We start from the raw sequence: 18,181 nt of genomic DNA on the forward strand, positions 1-18,181 counted from the left end.
CAGGTGACACAGCCGACAAAATTCTGCCTTGTTGCCCGGGCATCCTGCTAATGCAGAGGAGGGGTGGCTGCTCCCCATCTCCAGCAAGCAGCTCCCTGAGGGACACTCCTCCTTGGGCACTGGGTCTTTGAAGGACTGGGGACTTGTGTGCATCACCTCAAGTGGATTGTGTAGCCACATGTGGGATTGTGGACATGTGGGTGACACTTCCCCCAGCACAGGGCTGCAGGTGCTGATGCTGACACAAGCAGTGGGTGCAGCAGCTCCTGCCCTGAAGTGGCAACAGGGAGCGCAGAACCCTTGGGAGACTCTGGGCTGTTCTACTAATGCAAGTGCTGATTAGTCTATTGATTTTTTGTAATGCAGGAGTCTTACTGTCCCTTCAGCTCACCCCTTGTCACCTGTCAGGCAGTGAAGGTGATGGTGTGAACAGCTGTCAGCCCTGTCTCTGCTCATCCCTCTCCCCTGGACAGGCTGTGCTGGGACAGACAGCATGTGCAGGGTGATGTGAGAGACATGAGGTTGCTTAATAGCTGCAGGTGCCACAGTCCTTGCTGGGGAAATGCTGTTTGTGCTCTGGCACAGCTGCCTCTGGCATGGCACCAATGAGGTGAGGCTGGGATCCAGGGCGCACTTGTTCCAGCATGAAACACGATGCTCTGCAGGGCTGGTGGCTTTGGTTGCCTTGTCTGCTCAAGGCTTGGTGGATGGTTGCTGTGGCTGAGCTGGTGCCCGCAGTGATTGGTGTCAGCACTGGTGGAGCAGAGCTGCTGCAGCAGTGCTTGGTATGTGAGCCAGGGGCATGCAGTGTCGTGCATTTTCATTGTGGGAGCTGTGGGTTGGCAGAGGCTGAAGCCCTCATAATGGGTTTCCAGCTTGGATGCTGGGGAGGAAACAAGGTAAAGAGAGGAGCAGCCCCCTGCACTTCACCTGCCTGGAGTTGGCATGCTGGCACTGCCAGGGTGGAAAGTCAGTCACCTGGCACAGCGTGGCCCGCAGCCCTCGCCGCTGTGCCTGGGACATGACACGGGCTGCAGCCTTGGCCCGGACAAGGTGCCCGTGTGGCTGCTACCGCCGGGCAGGCTGGACCTGTTCACCAGCAGTGGAGCCAGCCCAGCGGCGCTGCCAAGCCGGGCCGCCTGGCGAGGGCCGCGCCTCGCCGGAGGCTGCCAGGCCGCCCCGGCGCTCTTGGCAGCGGGGGGCTCGGCGGACGCGGGGCCAGCGCCGCTGGAAGCAATTATCGCCCCGCTGCGTCCGGCCCTAATCCCCTCACACGGCGCGCAAGGAGCCGGCTCGCCAAACAAGGCTCAATCAGGTTAAAGTGTGAAGTCAGGATTAGCCAAAAGAATGAGAGCGTGCTAATAGCTCCGGCCTCCTTGCCCGGCCGCCGCAGCCCCGCCGCGGCCCCCTCCCTCTCGCCCGCCCTGCGGCCCGGCGGGCTCTTGCCGGGGAGATTAAGGCTGCCGGGGTTTGTTTGCCTGAGTGGGCTCCCCACTGGGAAGCCATGTCGAACAGTTTTGCTCGGGCGCCCCGCTAAGCGCCGGGCAGGGCGTCGCGCTGGGGGGTTGGCTCCCGCCGCCGAGGCCCTGCCAGCCCCGCGGGGCCGCGCCCGCGCCTGGCTCCTCGCCGAGGCTCCCCGGGAACCGGGGCGGTGCGATGGGGCTCTGGCTGCCAGGAGAGGCAGCGCCGGGACACCTCCTGCCTCGCTAGGGGTACCGCGAGTATCTGACAGCCGTCACACACACAATGGGGCAGAGCAGCCGGCTGTAAGATGTGAGCAGGGAAGCTCCTGAAATCGCGGTCCCTGACTGCCACCATCCCCCTCACTGCCCGGCAGGGAGCACTTGTGTGGATATAGGCTGGCCATGAGGCTTTTGGGGGACTTGGAAGAAAAGTGGGTGCCTGCCTTCTTGCCATCACACAGCTGTGGGTTGGAGCTGGCTGCTGCTGTTGTACAGGCATCTGCTGGGTCAGAAATCCATGTGGGAGGTGAGTGTACTGACAGAGGTGTCCTCCATCACGTCCTCACCCCCTGTTATACTTTCCCTTTGCGCCCCTGGGACTACCATAGCCCTCTGTACCTTGTGCTGTGCAAGGACAAGCACTGTGAATGGGCTGGCTGTTTGGTAAACACCTGGATTCAACAGCCGGGAACTCTTTAACTTGGAGTTTGAGGACAATACCTGGAAGTGAAACCAGAAGAGGCAGTGAGGGTGACTGTGACAACTGCCCCTTCTCTGTGCCTATCCATCAGCTGGTCCCCGGCAGGCCTGTCAGACCTGCCAGTGCCTGTGGTCAGCACTGCAAGCTGGTGCTCCACGTGCCATGGCAGTGACACTCTTGTATTCAAGTGGGGCATGAGGTGGCACCAGTGCAGCCGCCGTGGGTGCTGCGAGCGGCACAGCGGGGCGAGGAGAAGCCGTGCCATCTGCTGTTTCTTCTGCGCCAAAGTGTAAAGCAAACATAGCTGGGAGCTATGAAACACCAGGAGGGAAGGGGCCGTGCCTTGTTCCAACGCCGGGGCCTGAGGATTCCACAGGCAAAGCATGTGTTTGTCCTGGTGTCGTCAGCTGTGTAATTGTGCAATGTAATCTAAGCCCGGTGCCGGGGCCTTGCTGAAACCCTCCCATCCAGCGTCTGTCCCTCTTGGCTTCGGTACCCCCCACGGCAGCACTTCATCAGGGACTGTCACAAAAAGCTGTGAAGGGGAGAAGCCTTGCAAAGTCAGTTGCAACCTTCGAGCAGCATTTCCGTCGCAAGCTGCAAATGAGCAGCTTGGAGACAGACGCTTGGGTTTGCTCCCTGGGCACACTGGGACTCCCATGTGCTCCAAGCAGAGAAATGGGAGTGAGCTTTCCATGGGGGAGCCAGACAAGTCACAGACAGGACCTGCACCCCTGGGAGAGGGGTGCAGAGCACTGAAGTGTGGTGCTCACCTCTGTGATGGTTTAATGCTGGAGGACAGGCAGCTGCCAAGAAGGAACGCGGTGCACTGCGTGCTTTGCTAGAAAGATTGATGAAATGCACCTGGAGGGTTCATGGAATCAGAGTATGGTTTGGGTTGGAAGAGAACTTGAAGATCATCTAGTTCAAACCCTTGGCCATGGGCAGGGATGGCACCCACTGGATTAGGTTGCTCAGTGCCCCATCCAGCCTAGCCTTGAACACTTCCAGGGATGGGGTATCCACAAGTTCTTTGGACAACCTGTTCCAGTGGCTTGCTATCCTCGCAGTAAAGAATTTCTTCCTTACATCTAATTTAAAACTGTGCTCTTTTAGTTTAAAACTGTTCCCCCTATCACTGTCTGCCCATGTAAAAAAGTTGCTATCTTTTCCTAGGAGTTTTCTAAGCGATTCCTTGTGGGAGCTAAAAGAGAAAAGAGGAATTGGTGCAATGCTGTCTTATTCTGAAAAGTCAGTGCAATTCCTCGGGGTCCCCAGACTCATCACATCCCCAGCATAGTATGAGGAGAAGATGTTTGTATTTGAAGGAGTGCTGGACAATTGGACGCTGCTGCAGGTGTCCGGTTCTTTCCCTTTGGAGAGGGTGAGGGACCCTGATCCCCCGTGGGCGGGTCGGGCGGAGTACTGGGAATAGCCGGCACAGTCAGGGCAGGCGGCGCAGGCAGCACGAACAGCAGGGCAGCCTGGCAGTGCCGCCACGTGGGTTGCTGCGAAACTGCGCCTGCTGCTCGCAGAGGAGCTGGGCTTGTCCTTCTCCAGAAGCCTGGGCAGTTCCTGGGGCGACATCTCCCTTGCACTGCTCCGGCAATGATGCTTTGCCAGCCGGGTTTGTTTCCCAGGAGTGAGCCAGAGTGATGTACGAACTGTGCGGGGGCAGGGGCTGGTGCATCACACTGGACTGTATAGCATCTCCTTGGTGGTCAGGCATCCTACTGGAGGGCTAGGCAAGCCCACTGTCCTTTCATTTTCCTTTTCCTCATGCAGCTGTGCAAGTAATGCTGGTGCTTCCCTCTGAGGACATTTTCTCATTGTGTTAGTGAAGCTTTCAGCTGCGGTGAAGTCCCAATTTGGAGACCTCCTGGTGTTTTGCAAGCAGCTTGTGCCCATTTGTTGAGCCCACTTTTTGGAGGAAATGAGGGCATGGGGAGGAAGTTGGATGCTGTGCCTCCATCCTGACCCAGTCCAGCTGTGGGGTATCAATAGCAAACAGGCTTTGTTATGTTGAAGGAGAGCTGGTGAGCACTATGTGTGAAGTGCTGATATCTATGGACACCCTAAACCACCTCTTGGGGCTGGGGATGAGGTGTCTGTGTGGCCTGTGTAATTCTGGGGACATTTAATCTGTGTAGGATACCCTGGTCCTCCTCCTCACTCATCCATGGACTTGTATAGGAAAAATGCTATATTGTGCCTCAGTTTACCTCTGCCAGGAAGGAGATGGGAACTTGACCTCCTGCCCCAGGGGTGGCTGGAGCAGGACTATGCTGGCATCCCAGGATGGGAGCAGTCAATGCAGTTGCCATCCAATTTCAGAGGAGCTGCTCACTATTAGGGTGGGAGAGGGAATGGCTGTTTGGGAGCCATGGAGAATAAATAAAACAATCAGGTCTTCCCACAGCTGAGTCAGTCTACCCAGACCCTGCTTGCAGTGAGATTTGTGGTCTTCATAGTCTTTAAAAGCCAGCCCAGGCATGATAGGGGATCTGACCTGCTGCCAGCCCTGCAACACAGAGCCCTTGCTGGCTTGGCATGCCCTGGCATTACAGAGCAGGTGATTACACAGACAGTATCCTACAGTGATGAAGTAAATAATGACCCGATTATTTGTACCCTCTGAAGTGCAGGTCAGGCTCCATGGGAATGCCTCCTGGAGCCACTAAGTGTAATTACCAGTTAATCAGCAGGGACCTGTAATTATAGCAGTCAAAGAGCATTTAAGTATGGAGGGTTTTCCCAGAGCTGTGCCAGTCAGCTCTGCTTGTCAGAGCCAGGGACTGCAGTGCCCAGGGAGCCCCAGTTACTTTGAGCCACCATGGATGGAGTCAGACTTGCTCAGGACAGCCAGCAGAACACTGGTCAGCCAAGGACCTGAGCCAAATTAGTTTGTCAGAGTCCCCGAGGGATCACTGAGTGCCAGGGCGTGCCCCTGCCTGTGGATGCCCTGCTCCCACGGGACATCACACTTTGCAGGCACTGCCCATTTGCCTTCCTGCCTCTTTCTTCTGCAGGGACCTGAGTGAGAACCTCATCCAGGCCATCCCCAGGAAAGCATTCCGTGGGGCCACTGACCTCAAGAACCTGTGAGTCCTGGCAGTGTTGGTCATGCGGGAGTTTGGGGTCATGTCCAGTGGCAGCAGGCAGCAGAAGATCAGGAGCACTGATTGCTCCCTGCCTGGGCTGTCCCAACAATTCTCCCTTTTTTTCCCTTTCTCCTGCAGGCAACTGGACAAGAACCAGATCAGCTGCATTGAGGATGGGGCTTTCCGTGCCCTGCGGGGGCTGGAGGTCCTGTAAGTGACTGGGGACAAGGCTGGAGCCTCCAGTCTGCAACCCCATGCAGGATGAGGGTGTCCTTGAGTGTCCCCCCTCACTGAGGAGCTGCAGGGACATCCCCAGCATGCCATCTCTCCCTGGGCATGAGCAGGGGCTGACCAGGGTTCTGGTACAACTGCTGCAGAGCTGTGCTCCAGGGCTTGATCCTGCCCCTGAGGGCCACCTGGGTGCCATTGGCTGTGGAGAGGAGATGCCTGGGAAGGACAGCAAGTCCTGCTGGGGGTTTGGGCTGTCCCCAGCCTGTAGTCCTCCATCCATTCACCCTGTGCTAGGTTGCTCCCAGGGATTAGTGCCACCTAGACCATCTCACGTGCCTATTTACAGCCTGTCTGCCCTGACTTTCTTTGCCTGTTTGCCCTTCTTTGTCTTCCTGCAGGACCCTGAATAACAACAATATCACTTCAATTCCTGTGTCCAGCTTCAACCACATGCCCAAGTTGCGGACGTTGTGAGTGCCAGGGCCGTGGTGGTGGTGGGAGTGGCCTCCTAGGCTAGAGTGGGATGTCCCCAGCTCTGCTGCTGGTGCTGGTGTCTCAATAGTGCTGGGACAGCACCATGGTGAGGGAACGGAGGGGACACCCCTGCAGAGCATCCCCAAGTACTGCCAAGCAAGGCGGCCTTGGCAACTGTCACAGATGCACTTTGGCCCCTCTGTATCTCCCTCTGAATCCCCCCAGCCTTTGGGACGAGCCAGGCTGGGGTATCCAGAGGGCAATGGGGTGGGCAGGAGCTGTCCTGTGTCTGCTGACAGCTCCATCCATCTGCCTGCAGCCGCCTGCATTCCAACCATCTCTTCTGCGACTGCCACCTGGCCTGGCTGTCACAGTGGCTGCGCCAGCGCCCCACCATCGGGCTCTTCACCCAGTGTGCTGCTCCCGCCCAGCTTCGCGGCCTCAATGTGGCTGAGATCCAAAAGAACGAGTTCAGCTGCTCCGGTGAGGGGGCAGAGGAGGTGGTGGGTGCCAGGGCAGGGACATGGGCCAGGGGGACAAGGCTTCTGCCACCAATGCAGCCCATCTCCACTCCCTGCCATGTGCCTCAGCTCAGAGCCTCAGAACACATGTTGTGAGTTCATCTCAGGTCAGCACAGTCCTTGGTGAGGGGACAATATGGGGACAATGCCACCCTATCCATGTGACAGTACATCAGTCTGTGCCTTTGGAGCTTTTGCAGGGGGTTGGGGTGCACCAAGATCTTATGCACCCACTCAGGGGTGCCATGAACTGTCCCTGTATACTGAGCTGTCACAGGATCCCTTCTTCAGGCTGCTGCCACATACTGGCCTGGCTCAGCTTTTTGCAATTCCAATGCTGGCTGCTTCCCTGGCAGGACAAACGGACTCAGCACATGCCCAGCTCTGCAGCTTGTCCTCCGGCTCCTGCCCAGCCATGTGCACTTGCAGCAATGGCATTGTGGACTGCCGGGGCAAGGGGCTGACGGCCATCCCCGCCAACCTGCCCGAGACCATGACAGAGATGTGAGTATGGCCCCACACCATCACCACCGGGCTCTGGGTGGCTCAAGGCACTGGGAACACAGGAGCAAGCCCTGCAGCTCAGCCACTCCGTAGGCTAGCAGGCCTTCCTTGCCCTTCTCTCCCTCTGCCCAGATTTAGCCCTGGATTTAGCTGCATTAAAAATGTAAATAGAGAAATAATCTCCTTAGAGGAATCCAATTACGGTGCAGAGCCCCTGCTGGGACAGTGCAGAAAGCATGTGGGAGGCAGCAGGCCACCCCCAAACCCAAGGTCCTGAGGAAGAGAGGTGCTTCCTCCACCCCAGCCACCATGGTTTCCCCACACATGGCACCTCTCCCTGATGGAGAAAGCCCCAGCCACAGGATGCAAGTTATCTCTGGGCAGAATATTTCCACTCCTGTGGGGTAACTTACTGCAACCTTAGGAGTCCTGCAGGCCCAGCTCTGTCAGTGGGGTTCTGGGGTTTGCCAAGTCCTAGAGCTCTCATGTCTCCCTATTCTCTTTGCAGACGCCTGGAACTCAACGGCATCAAGTCCATCCCCCCAGGAGCCTTCTCACCCTACAAGAAGCTGCGGAGGATGTAAGTGTGCAGCCTCTGCCAGCTCACCCTGAACCCCAGCACCCTTCACCCTGCTGGCCACTGCTGAGAGCTGACAGACGTGGGGCACCTGCTGTGACACGGGTGCCCCATATGGCAGCACTGGGAGGGGGTCTTGGATAACCCCAGCTCTGTATATTGGGTCTTGGGGGTGGTCCACTGGAACGAGCAGAAGGATGAGGACATGGGACAAGAGAAGAGGGGACCAGGCCACCTTCTCCCTTTGGGTTTCAGAGACCTGAGCAACAACCAGATCTCGGAGATCGCCCCTGACGCCTTCCAGGGGCTGCGCTCACTGAACTCCCTGTAAGTGTCTACACTGGTGTGGGTGGGATGGGGTGGATGCTGTACCCCTTAACCATGGCCCACACCAGTCCCTCCAGCTCTCTCACACCAGCCTTTCTTTCCCAGGGTGCTGTATGGCAACAAGATCACAGACCTCCCTAAGGGTGTCTTTGGAGGACTTTTTGCCCTGCAGCTGCTGTAAGGCACCAATGGCTGTGTGGGATGCTTTTCAGGGACACAGGGAAGCAGGACTGAGGTCCCTAGCACCCATGGTGCAGTGAAGGGGTGTCCCCAGACTCACATCCCTCCCTCCCTGCCAGGCTTCTCAATGCAAACAAGATCAACTGTGTACGGGCTGATGCCTTCCAGGATCTGCAGAACCTCTCACTGCTCTCACTGTATGACAACAAGATCCAGAGCCTGGCCAAAGGCACGTTCACCTCCCTGCGGGCCATCCAGACTCTGTGAGTGTTCACTCCAGCTCCCGTGGCTGGGCAGGAGAGCCTCTGGGGGAAAAGCATCTCCAGGGCTGGAGCTGCTGATCACCCCCTGCTCCTGGCAGTGTGTCACCTGCTGTCCCTGGCAGTGTGTCACCCACTGCTCCTGGTGGTGTGTCACCCGCTGTCCCTGGCACAGGCACCTGGCCCAGAACCCTTTCATCTGTGACTGCAACCTGAAGTGGCTGGCAGATTTCCTGCGTGCCAACCCCGTGGAGACCAGTGGAGCCCGCTGTGCCAGCCCCCGGCGCTTGGCCAACAAGCGCATTGGCCAGATCAAGAGCAAGAAGTTCCGCTGCTCGGGTGAGAGCTGTCCCCAGCCCTGTCACAGGCATCCTGCAGCACAGCTGTCCCCAGCCCTGTCCCAGCCTGGTGTCTGTGCACTCAGAGGGCTGATGTGTTGTTTTTTTTCCTGCAGCCAAAGAGCAGTATTTCATCCCAGGTGAGCAGAGGAGCTGCACACATGTGCATGGGTGTGTGCATGGTGCCCTTTTAGCCAGGCTGACTGTGGGGGTGTTGTGCCACAGACCCATGGCCTGGCTCAGCAGAACCACACTTCATTTCCCACTGAGTACCAGGATGTGTTGTGGCATCTCCCATCCTGCCATTACCTGGATGGGTGCAGAAGTGTCCCCAGGGTCCAGTTTTGTTTGGAGGAGGGTGGTGGGCAGGGCAGTGCCCCGTGTACCCAGGAAAAATATCCTTGTAGATAAGCTTCTTTGGGTATGGACAAAACTAATATGTGCACAAGGGCTGGAATGAAGGGAGCTAGGGAGGAAAATGAGACCAGATGGGCAAGTGGGAGGATCAGAGGGAGAGGAGGGAGGCACACTCCCCTGTACCTCTGCCTGTGGGAGCCCACGCTGCCTTCACCATCACACAGGGACAGAGGATTACCAGCTGAACAGTGAATGCAACAGTGACGTGATCTGCCCCCCAAAATGCCGCTGTGAATCTGGTGTGGTCGAGTGCTCCAACCTGAAACTCACCAAGATCCCAGATCGCATCCCACAGTCCACAGCGGAGCTGTAAGAGTCTCCTCTCTCACTCTGCTTTCCTTCCTGCAGCAGGCACCTTTCTGGCACTGGGGTTTGGCTCAGGGTTTGGGCTGTACCAGGTACTTTGCAGGCATGTCCTGAGCTCTTTTCCCTGCTGCCCACTCCAGGCGCCTGAACAACAATGAGATCTCCATCCTGGAGGCCACTGGCATTTTCAAGAAACTCCCACATCTGAAGAAAATGTGAGTATTGGGAAGGCACAGCCATGTCAGGAGTGCCGAGGGCTGGGAAGGCACATGGGGTCCTGATGCCAGGGCAGACTGGGACATGAGATGGAGGGCATGTCCCAGCCTGAGAATCCTCTGAACAACTGGCATGAGGGGGTGCTTAGTGGGATCTGGGGAAGGCAGATTTCAGGATGAGGTCAAGGCAGAGCCCTCATCCCAGCCTGCTTTTCCCTCTTCACAGCAACCTCAGCAACAACAAGGTGTCAGAGATCGAGGATGGGGCATTTGAGGGGGCGTCGTCTGTCAATGAGCTGCACCTCACTGTCAACCAGCTGGAGTCTGTGCGCAGTGGCATGTTCAGGGGCCTGGACGGGCTGAGGACACTGTGAGTCCCTTCTCCTCCATGAGCACCCAGATGGGGATGTCCTTACTCCTTGCCTCCTTGCAGGGCCAGCCCAGGATGCCTTGCCCACCAGCTGGCTGCATCCAGTGCTGGGTGGGGCAGGTTTTTTCTGCTCAGGGACTTGCTCAGGCTCATTCTGCTGCCCAGCACTGAGGTGGGCACAGCCTGAGCACTGCTAAGGTGGGTTTCCCCCGTGGTGCCTGCCTGTGTTGTAGGTGCCCTTGTTCTCTTCCCTCTGCAGGATGCTGAGGAACAACCGCATCAGCTGCATCCACAATGACAGCTTCACAGGGCTGCGCAACGTCCGCCTGCTCTCCCTGTACGACAACCAGATCAGCACAATTGCACCAGGCGCCTTTGACACACTGCAGTCCCTCTCCACATTGTATGTCCCGGGCCCCAGGGGATGCCCCTAGCCGGTGCACGTTGCTGCAGGTGCCCTTGCCTGGTGGCTGTTCAGGTGCTGCCCTTGTGCTCTCTCCCGTGTGCAGGAACCTGCTCGCCAACCCCTTCAACTGCAACTGCCAGCTGGCCTGGCTGGGGGACTGGCTGCGCAAGAGGAAGATCGTGACAGGGAACCCTCGGTGCCAAAACCCTGACTTCCTCCGGCAGATCCCGCTCCAGGATGTGGCTTTCCCTGACTTCAGGTGTGAGGAAGGTAACTCATGGGCCCTGCAGCACCAGGGATGAGGGGAGGCGAGGTTGCTCCTCCCAGGATGACACCATGCTCCTTGTCCCAGCACCATCCTTGCTGCCAGGATGTGCATGTGGCAAGGCAGTCGCTCAGGGGGCCGAATGCCCTCCCCTAATGATACAAGAGTTTCCCTTCCTGGTACTCAGCCCTTGGGCATTCAAATATCCACTCTGAAGCCAGAAGAGGAGTTTGCACCCACTGCACCTTGAGGCTTTTATATGTAGGTGGGTCATATATATGCTGGCAAACACTGTGCCCTGGGTGCTGACAGAAGCAGAGGTGTAGGCAAAGCCCGCTGGGATTCATCCTGCTCCTTCCCTTCTCAGCCTTGCACATGCACCGGAGCTGGCGGTGGGCAGATGGAGCAGACAGGGAGTGTGCGTGGGGAGAAAAACTTCTTTTTATATATATATATTTCTTAAATTTAGAACAGCTTTTGAGCCCTCTGGAAAATATTTACAAACAAACCATCCTTTCTTCTGCTTTCCCTCCTCCACCCCGTCAAAGACTGAAGGGTTGCATCCTGCGCCTTTCCTAGCAGTGCGAGATAGCATACGGTTGTCCCAGGAGTGCCTTTCCTGCAGGATTCCAGCATCACGGCAGGGAAGGGGAGCAATGCCAGCTGCTCTGGCTGCTCAGCATAGGCTCCATCTAACCTGTGTCTGGGACATGGGTGAAGGAGGATGTTTCAGGAGGATTTGCAGGGCTGAGCCCCTGCTTCTGTGCCCTTATCTGTGTTGTCCCTGTGACTGCATTTTGCATGAAAATGGTGAAAATTTGATCAGCCTTGAGCTGGCTGGTTGTATCCACACCAGTGGGGCAGGTGATTTCTGGGTGCAGGAGTAATTCCTGCACTGCTAATTCCTGACTGATATTGCCTGCAACACCCTGCTTTGGGGGTAGAGTAGGATGGTTGGCATGGGAGGGGAGCCATCCTAGGCTGGCTTTGAATCTGGCCTTACACAATACCCAAGGGCTGGACCCCAGTGACTTTGTGGCTTTCCATGCCTGGTGCAGGTAAGGAGGAGACCACCTGCATCCCCCGGCCACAGTGCCCACAGGAATGCACCTGTCTCGACACAGTTGTCCGCTGCAGCAACAAGCACCTCAAGGCCCTGCCCAAGGGGATCCCCAAGAATGTCACAGAGCTGTGAGTAGTGGGCAAGTACCCAAGCTCTCCCTCTAACCCTCCATCAACTTTACAGCTCTGGGCAAGGGGCCTCTGCTGTGGGGTTGCAGGGCAGAGACTCCTGGGCTCCTCCTCACACTCCCATCCTGGCCTGGTAGTGGGGGTAGGACCTGACCCATCCAAGGTATCCTGTCCAGCCCCAACACCAGCAAGTGGCTCAGCAAGAGTCTCTCTGACGATTTGGGGCAGTCAAGGGTATTGTGCAAGAGGTGTTGTCACACAGCAGCTGAGACTCTTGTCTTTGGCCCTCGGGAGGGGACAGTGAGGGACAACCGCCTGTAGCTGTGGTCCCCATGCAGCCCAGAAGCTCAGATGTGCATGCCAGAGCTGGATGTGCAGGCTCCGTGATGCCCACTGCTGTGAAAGGGGCTCTGTGCCCATGTGGGATGAGGGATGGCAGCAAGTCCTGTGTGCAGGGGGTGCAGGCACTGGTTGGACACACATATATATGCACAGCACCCCCGCAGCCCCCTCCACTGTCTTGCACACTCCTCCTCTCTCTGCATCCTGCTCCATCTCTCACGTTCTCACACATGCCTTGGGAGCGTTACAGCTTCCCACGCTCCCATCAGATGTGTAAACGCAGCACTGGCTGTGCTTGCACACGTGGGCTGCTGGGAGAGTGTCCCCAGGGATATGCCTGCAAACCCAGGTGTGCTCTTACACTGACACACCAGCTCCCCTGCCAGCCCAGGAGTCCCCTCAGAGCCCCTTGGGCCCTGGGTGCAGGAGGGAGGTGATGCTGGAGATGCTTCTTGCAGCCTGAAGTTTGTGTTGTCAGAGGAGAAAGAGGGGGAAGAGGGAGGGATCTTCTGCTTCTCAGTCACCCCGAGGTGTTTTTGTTCTTCCCTGCAGCTACCTGGATGGAAACCAGTTCACTCAGGTCCCGGGGCAGCTCTCCACCTTCAAGTATCTGCAGCTTGTGTAAGTAGCCAGGAGCAGGAGCCCAGGCAGCTGGAGGCACTGCTGGAACTTGTGGGTGAGGGCAGGGGCTGTCTCCATGGTGTGTGATCCTGAGAAGGGGTCTGGCAGTGTGCAGGGACCCCTGACATCCCTCTGTGTCCCCCTTCTGCTCTGGAACACAACTGACTGGCAGCAATGCTCAGCCTCTGGCTGGTCACCACCTGGTGCCAGGCATGGAACAGAGGGGGGACAAACGGCATTGCTGCCATCACCCTGTGTGACAGCCCTGCTGCTGTTTGCACCCCATTGCAGCTGAGCAGGCTGGGGAGCAGTAGGAGGGGGCAGGGCCCTGCTGGCTCCAAGCCCTGGGGTTTCTTTTTTCCAGCGATCTGAGCAACAACAAGATCAGCTCCTTGAGCAACTCCTCCTTCACCAACATGAGCCAGCTCACCACCCTGTAAGTGAGGTCCTGCAGTGCCACACAGGGCCGCAGCCCAGCTGAGTTGTGTGGGCTGTTTTAGGGGACCCTGAAGACTGGGGGGTGCTGGGGACACCAGGGTCTCCTTCACCCTCTGCTGGGTGAAGCTGTGCTTTGAGATGGAGCTCAGCAGGGGCAGTGTGTAGCCCAGGGAGTGTTTCTTACGCCACACATGGCTGTGCTGCCTGCTTCCCTCCCACAGGATCCTCAGCTACAACTCCCTGCAGTGCATCCCTCCGCTGGCCTTCGAGGGCCTCCGCTCCCTGCGGCTGCTGTGAGTACCTGCCCTCAGCCCACAGCTCTGCTGGGCCCTTCCCTGCTGCTGCCCATGTCCCTCTGTCCCCTGTGCCCACCTGGAGCTGGGTGCATGCGATTGGGCAGGGGGAGCACAGGAAGGTTCATCTGCCCTCAGAGCAGACGGTGCATTTGCAACAGTGACAATGTGGTGGGGCCACGGTCCTTGCTGCCCACCTTGGAGCCCTGGGCATTGCAGGACCTTCTGTTCTCTGCAGGTCTCTCCATGGCAACGACATTTCCAGCCTCCCTGAGGGCATCTTTGCAGATGTCACCTCCCTGTCCCACCTGTGAGTATCTCCTCCCACTCCTCAGGGCTCAGGGCTGGATGCAGGCTCCATAGATCTTTAAAAACTACAGGGCTGAGCTTGGCTTCCCTGGGGGGTGAGCTGCCTTCTCCCCTCTTCTCTGGGCTGGTACCTGCAACATGATTTGTTGGATAGTGCTGTGCTGTGACCTGCTGCCCATGCTCAGATCCAGGTGTGCAGCTGCGTCTCCCAGTGCTGCTGGGATGTCCCTGTGGTCTTAGGTGGATGTGGTGTGGGGTCCTTCCCCAGCCCACGAGATCTCTGGGGTCCCCCAAAATGTAGGTAAAGCCATGCAAAGTAGTGTCACAGCTGTGGGTTGGCAGGGGCTGCTCTGACACACACCAGTGTGTTGTTAGTATCAGGTATTCTCCTGCCAGTGGTGGTGTTTCAGCCTCTCTTTGAGTGGGTCTGCACCCCAGGAGCTCTGCCCTGTACCCACCACCCAGGGCCAGGGTTTAACTTTGCTCACAGTGTCTTTTTAGTTCCCTCCCTGTCTCTTAACTAAGCTGTTCCCAGCTGCCTGCTCCTGGCATCCTGGGCATCTCAGGCTGTTCCTTCACTCTGCAAAGAGCAGTTTGATACCCAGTCATAGCCTCCTTGTTTTTTTGGGGACAAACACTGCTTGCTCTGCTCCAATTTCCCTTGGCTGTGCTGCCTTCACTGCAGACAGCTGGCACTGCCAGTTCCCACAGGCTGAGCTGTGTCACAGCTGGTGCTGTGGGTGCTGTAGGACCAGGTTAGTCAGCCCCAGCAGATCTGCTGTCCCTGCTGCCTCACCTCTGGGCTGCCATCTCCTTTTGTCACATGTGTTTGTCACACCAGCCCTCCATCACTGCTGACCCTTGCAGTCAAGGAGGGTTCAAAGAGACATCCAGGCCCTCCACCTGCCACATCATCCACTGCTTCTGTACCCTTCTCTGCTGTGGTGCAGAGCAATCCTCCATCCTCCTTCTCCTTTCCCAGAGCAGTTCCTTGCTTTCCCTCAGTGTTGTCTGCACAAACTCTGGCCATGACCCATTGCTCATTCCCACCAGCCCACTCCTGTGTCTCTGTCCTGCAGGCTTGTGCAGCAGAGCCCAGGCTGGCCCTGCAGCTCCCATGCAGGCTCTGTTGTTTCTGCATGGCCTCAGGATACTTAGCCCAGTTTGCTGGCCCCAGGCAGCTTTGCCTGTGTACTGGAGAGGGACTGCCAAGAATTTTTGTGTGGGCAATAGAGAGCCCCAGGGCAGAGCACGGAGCACTGCATGGGCTGTGGGTCTGGCAGCAGGGTGGTCTAACTGGACAGCATTGTGGGGCTGTGTGTGTCCCAGACCTCCCATTGTGGGCAGCACTTCTGGTGCATCCAGAGATGGAGGAGCGCTGGTTTGCCAATCATGTGGCAGCCCAGTCAAGTGAGAATTGTGCCCAGTTCCCTCTGTGTGGCACCAGGTGCAATTTTGCCCCTCTCCTCATGCAGAGCCATCGGGGCCAACCCCCTGTACTGCAGCTGCAACCTGCGCTGGCTCTCCAGCTGGGTCAAGACGGGCTACAAGGAGCCTGGCATTGCCCGCTGTGCTGGGCCCCCCGACATGGAAGGGAAGCTGCTGCTCACCACCCCTGCCAAGAAATTTGAGTGCCAAGGTGAGAGGTGCCCATGCTGTCTCTCCATACCCTCCCATGGGCACCCAGCAGAGCAATGCTTTGTGAGTCTGGGTGGCTCCAAGATTTCAGCTGTTGAGTTGCCTTGTGGAGGAGGGGGACCAGGTTGCTTCCGTCCTCTTACCTGACTGGTGGCACTTCCCTGGTGACTGAGCAAACCTGTGGCTGTCCCATTGCCTGGTGCAAAGCCCCTTGTACAGGCTCTGCTCCCAGCAACACCAGAGGCTCTGCCCCCCCACTGGTGCCCACAAAAGGACATGTTCTGATCACTCCTCACACTGATGCACTGATGATCATCTCCGTGCCTCCCCTCCTACAGGCCCACCTGCCCTGAGCGTCCAGGCCAAGTGCAACCCCTGTCTCTCCAGCCCCTGTCAGAACCAGGGCACCTGCCACAATGACCCCCTTGGCTCCTACCGCTGCGCCTGTCCCAGTGGCTACAAGGTACCCTGCTCCCAGGGGTCCCCAGTGCATGGGGACATGTCCCTGCCGAGGAAAGGGGAGCAGAGCCTCTGCCATGCCCCTGGGGCTTGCTGCCTGTGGGACCACCTACCCTCCCTGTGTGCCACAGCACCCTGCTGAGCAGGATGGGCAGAGCTGGGCAGCTGCTGTGGCACCTCCTCGCTCCCACCTTTCCCTCCTTCCCCAGGGCCGTGACTGCGAGGTGCCACTCGGTGGCTGCTCCTCCAACCCCTGTGCCAACGGGGGGACCTGCCAGCCTCAGGAGGGGGAAGGAGCTGGGTTCAGGTGAGTGCTGGACAGGAACCCAAGAAAGGTGGGTGTTTGGGCAGTAGCATGGGACCCTGGCCTCCCATGGAGAGAAGTTCTGACACTTCCTTCACCTCCTGCATGCTCCCTTGGGCATCTAGCTGGGATATTGCATTTGCATGGGAGCTCCAGCTAGTGTTGTCTGACTCCACTTTCCCTTGCCTCCCAGCCCAGAAGGCTCCTAGGTGGAGGTCACTGGGGGGGTACCATCACCACACAAGGCAGGGGGAGCTAGAGGGGTTTGGGACTGGTACTGGTTGCTGTGGTCCTGGAGTCACTGCTGCTCCCTGTGGGGTTGCCTTACCCTCACACAACCCTCACTGCTCTGAATGCTTTAGGCCATTCTGGGAATCAGGCTGCAATTAGGAGCTGAAAATAGTTGGCAGGCTGGGGGTGAGGAGCTGGGCTGTGCAGCCCCTCCCTGTGCTGAGAGGCCTCTCAGCCTGTTGTCGTGGCAACACCGCATCCTCGGGCAGGCTGTGCTGCCACCCACCCCTGTGCCCAGTGTTTGACAGGAGGACACCAAACCCAGCTCTTTGCCAAGGTCCCGTGCTGGTTGTTTTTGGGGCAACCACCCCAAAAAGTTCTGTTTCATTTTCCTCCTTGACACTGCCCTGGCCCTGTGGCAGGTGCCTGTGCCCAGTGGGCTTCGAGGGCCCGAGCTGCCACACCACCAGCGACCCCTGCAAGGAGCACAGCTGCGAGAATGGGGGCTCTTGTGTGCCCAGTGCCACCAACTACACCTGCCTTTGTCCTGCCCACTACACAGGTACCTGGAATGCGGGCCAGCCATCCCCAAATGGCACAGACCTGGCATGGGAATGTGCCCAGTGATTCTACCCACCCATGAGGGCTGAATAGCTCCTCTGCCTGCTGCCTCAATGCCCATTGCCATGGGCTCTGGCTGGGCTCAGCTGTCTTGAGTTTGGGTACACCCAGCTGACCCCCCACACCCCGGGATGCCCTCAGTGCCTGGTCAGGCAGGAGCTGCCACCGGGGGAGGAGGACCCTATGCCCATGGGGTGAAAGCTGTGGGCTTGGCAGCTCCCTGTCTTGAGCTGAGTCTCCCAGGGGTCCCCTCTGCTCCATGGGGACTGGGGCTACTCCTCTGGTCCTGGAGCTGTGGGTACCCCCTCTTCTGCCTTGCAGGGGAATTCTGTGAGCAGCCACCCAATTTCTGCTCAGATGAGCTCAACCCCTGCCAGCATGACTCCACCTGCATCTCCACCAGCCAGGGGCCCAGGTGAGCCCCCTCCTCTCCAAACCACTATTCCTGGCTTGTCTGGGGGTGGGTAGATTTGCTTTTTGGGGACTGCAGTGAGGGGGCATGGAGAAGGGGGGTTACAAGGGGAGGAGCAGGCACCCACTGGTGCAAGGGGGAAGGAAGGGGCAGCCTTGAGCCCCCTGCCTGCCCCAGGTGTGAGTGTGCACCTGGCTATGTGGGGAGCAACTGCAGCGAGGACTTCGACGACTGCCAGGACCACCGGTGCCAGAACAACGCCCGCTGCCTGGATGAGGTGAATGGCTACTCCTGCCTCTGCACCGAGGGCTACAGGTACCACCAGGAACACCTGGGACACCTGGGGTACTGGGCATGGTTATGTGTCACTGTGCAGAAGGGACAAGTCCTGGATACCAAGTCCGTCCATCCATCCATCCATCCATCCATCCATCCATCCATCCATCCATCCATCCATCCATCCATCCATCCATCCATCCATCCATCCATCCATCCTCAGTGTGAGAGGAAGGAGTGAAGCTGGGAGTGTGTGTCTCTAGGGGTGGAGGCTGGGGGGAGCCAGCATCCTTGAGGAGGGACCCCAGGGCACAGCTCAGCATTCAGGCATCCCTCTGCCAGTGTCTGGGAGAGCCTCCCAGGAACCCAAATCAGGGGTGTGCTGTCAGAG

General features: G+C 58.1%; 1 protein-coding gene across 2 annotated transcripts in view; it reads left to right on the top strand.

The window, feature by feature from the left end:
* Nucleotides 1-18,181, top strand: part of SLIT1 (slit guidance ligand 1) — a 60,664-nt gene that overhangs the window by 38,423 nt on the left and 4,060 nt on the right. For both annotated transcript variants that reach the window (XR_004980447.1, XM_036385636.1), the window contains exons 5-31: nt 5,193-5,264; nt 5,403-5,474; nt 5,894-5,965; nt 6,289-6,452; nt 6,847-6,994; nt 7,503-7,574; nt 7,827-7,898; nt 8,004-8,075; nt 8,198-8,341; nt 8,514-8,677; nt 8,793-8,816; nt 9,258-9,402; nt 9,540-9,614; nt 9,841-9,984; nt 10,244-10,387; nt 10,494-10,660; nt 11,714-11,846; nt 12,741-12,809; nt 13,174-13,245; nt 13,469-13,540; nt 13,779-13,850; nt 15,325-15,488; nt 15,826-15,950; nt 16,156-16,253; nt 16,904-17,043; nt 17,424-17,517; nt 17,692-17,829. Coding sequence is in view for 1 of the 2 variants with exons in the window: in XM_036385636.1 (XP_036241529.1) it covers nt 5,193-5,264; nt 5,403-5,474; nt 5,894-5,965; nt 6,289-6,452; nt 6,847-6,994; nt 7,503-7,574; nt 7,827-7,898; nt 8,004-8,075; nt 8,198-8,341; nt 8,514-8,677; nt 8,793-8,816; nt 9,258-9,402; nt 9,540-9,614; nt 9,841-9,984; nt 10,244-10,387; nt 10,494-10,660; nt 11,714-11,846; nt 12,741-12,809; nt 13,174-13,245; nt 13,469-13,540; nt 13,779-13,850; nt 15,325-15,488; nt 15,826-15,950; nt 16,156-16,253; nt 16,904-17,043; nt 17,424-17,517; nt 17,692-17,829 (2,928 nt within the window). In the remaining variant the exon portion in view is untranslated. The remainder of the gene's footprint in view (nt 1-5,192; nt 5,265-5,402; nt 5,475-5,893; nt 5,966-6,288; nt 6,453-6,846; nt 6,995-7,502; nt 7,575-7,826; nt 7,899-8,003; nt 8,076-8,197; nt 8,342-8,513; nt 8,678-8,792; nt 8,817-9,257; nt 9,403-9,539; nt 9,615-9,840; nt 9,985-10,243; nt 10,388-10,493; nt 10,661-11,713; nt 11,847-12,740; nt 12,810-13,173; nt 13,246-13,468; nt 13,541-13,778; nt 13,851-15,324; nt 15,489-15,825; nt 15,951-16,155; nt 16,254-16,903; nt 17,044-17,423; nt 17,518-17,691; nt 17,830-18,181) is intronic.

Source organism: Molothrus ater, chromosome 8, assembly GCF_012460135.2.
Source record: "Molothrus ater isolate BHLD 08-10-18 breed brown headed cowbird chromosome 8, BPBGC_Mater_1.1, whole genome shotgun sequence".
NCBI classification, from domain to species: domain Eukaryota; kingdom Metazoa; phylum Chordata; class Aves; order Passeriformes; family Icteridae; genus Molothrus; species Molothrus ater.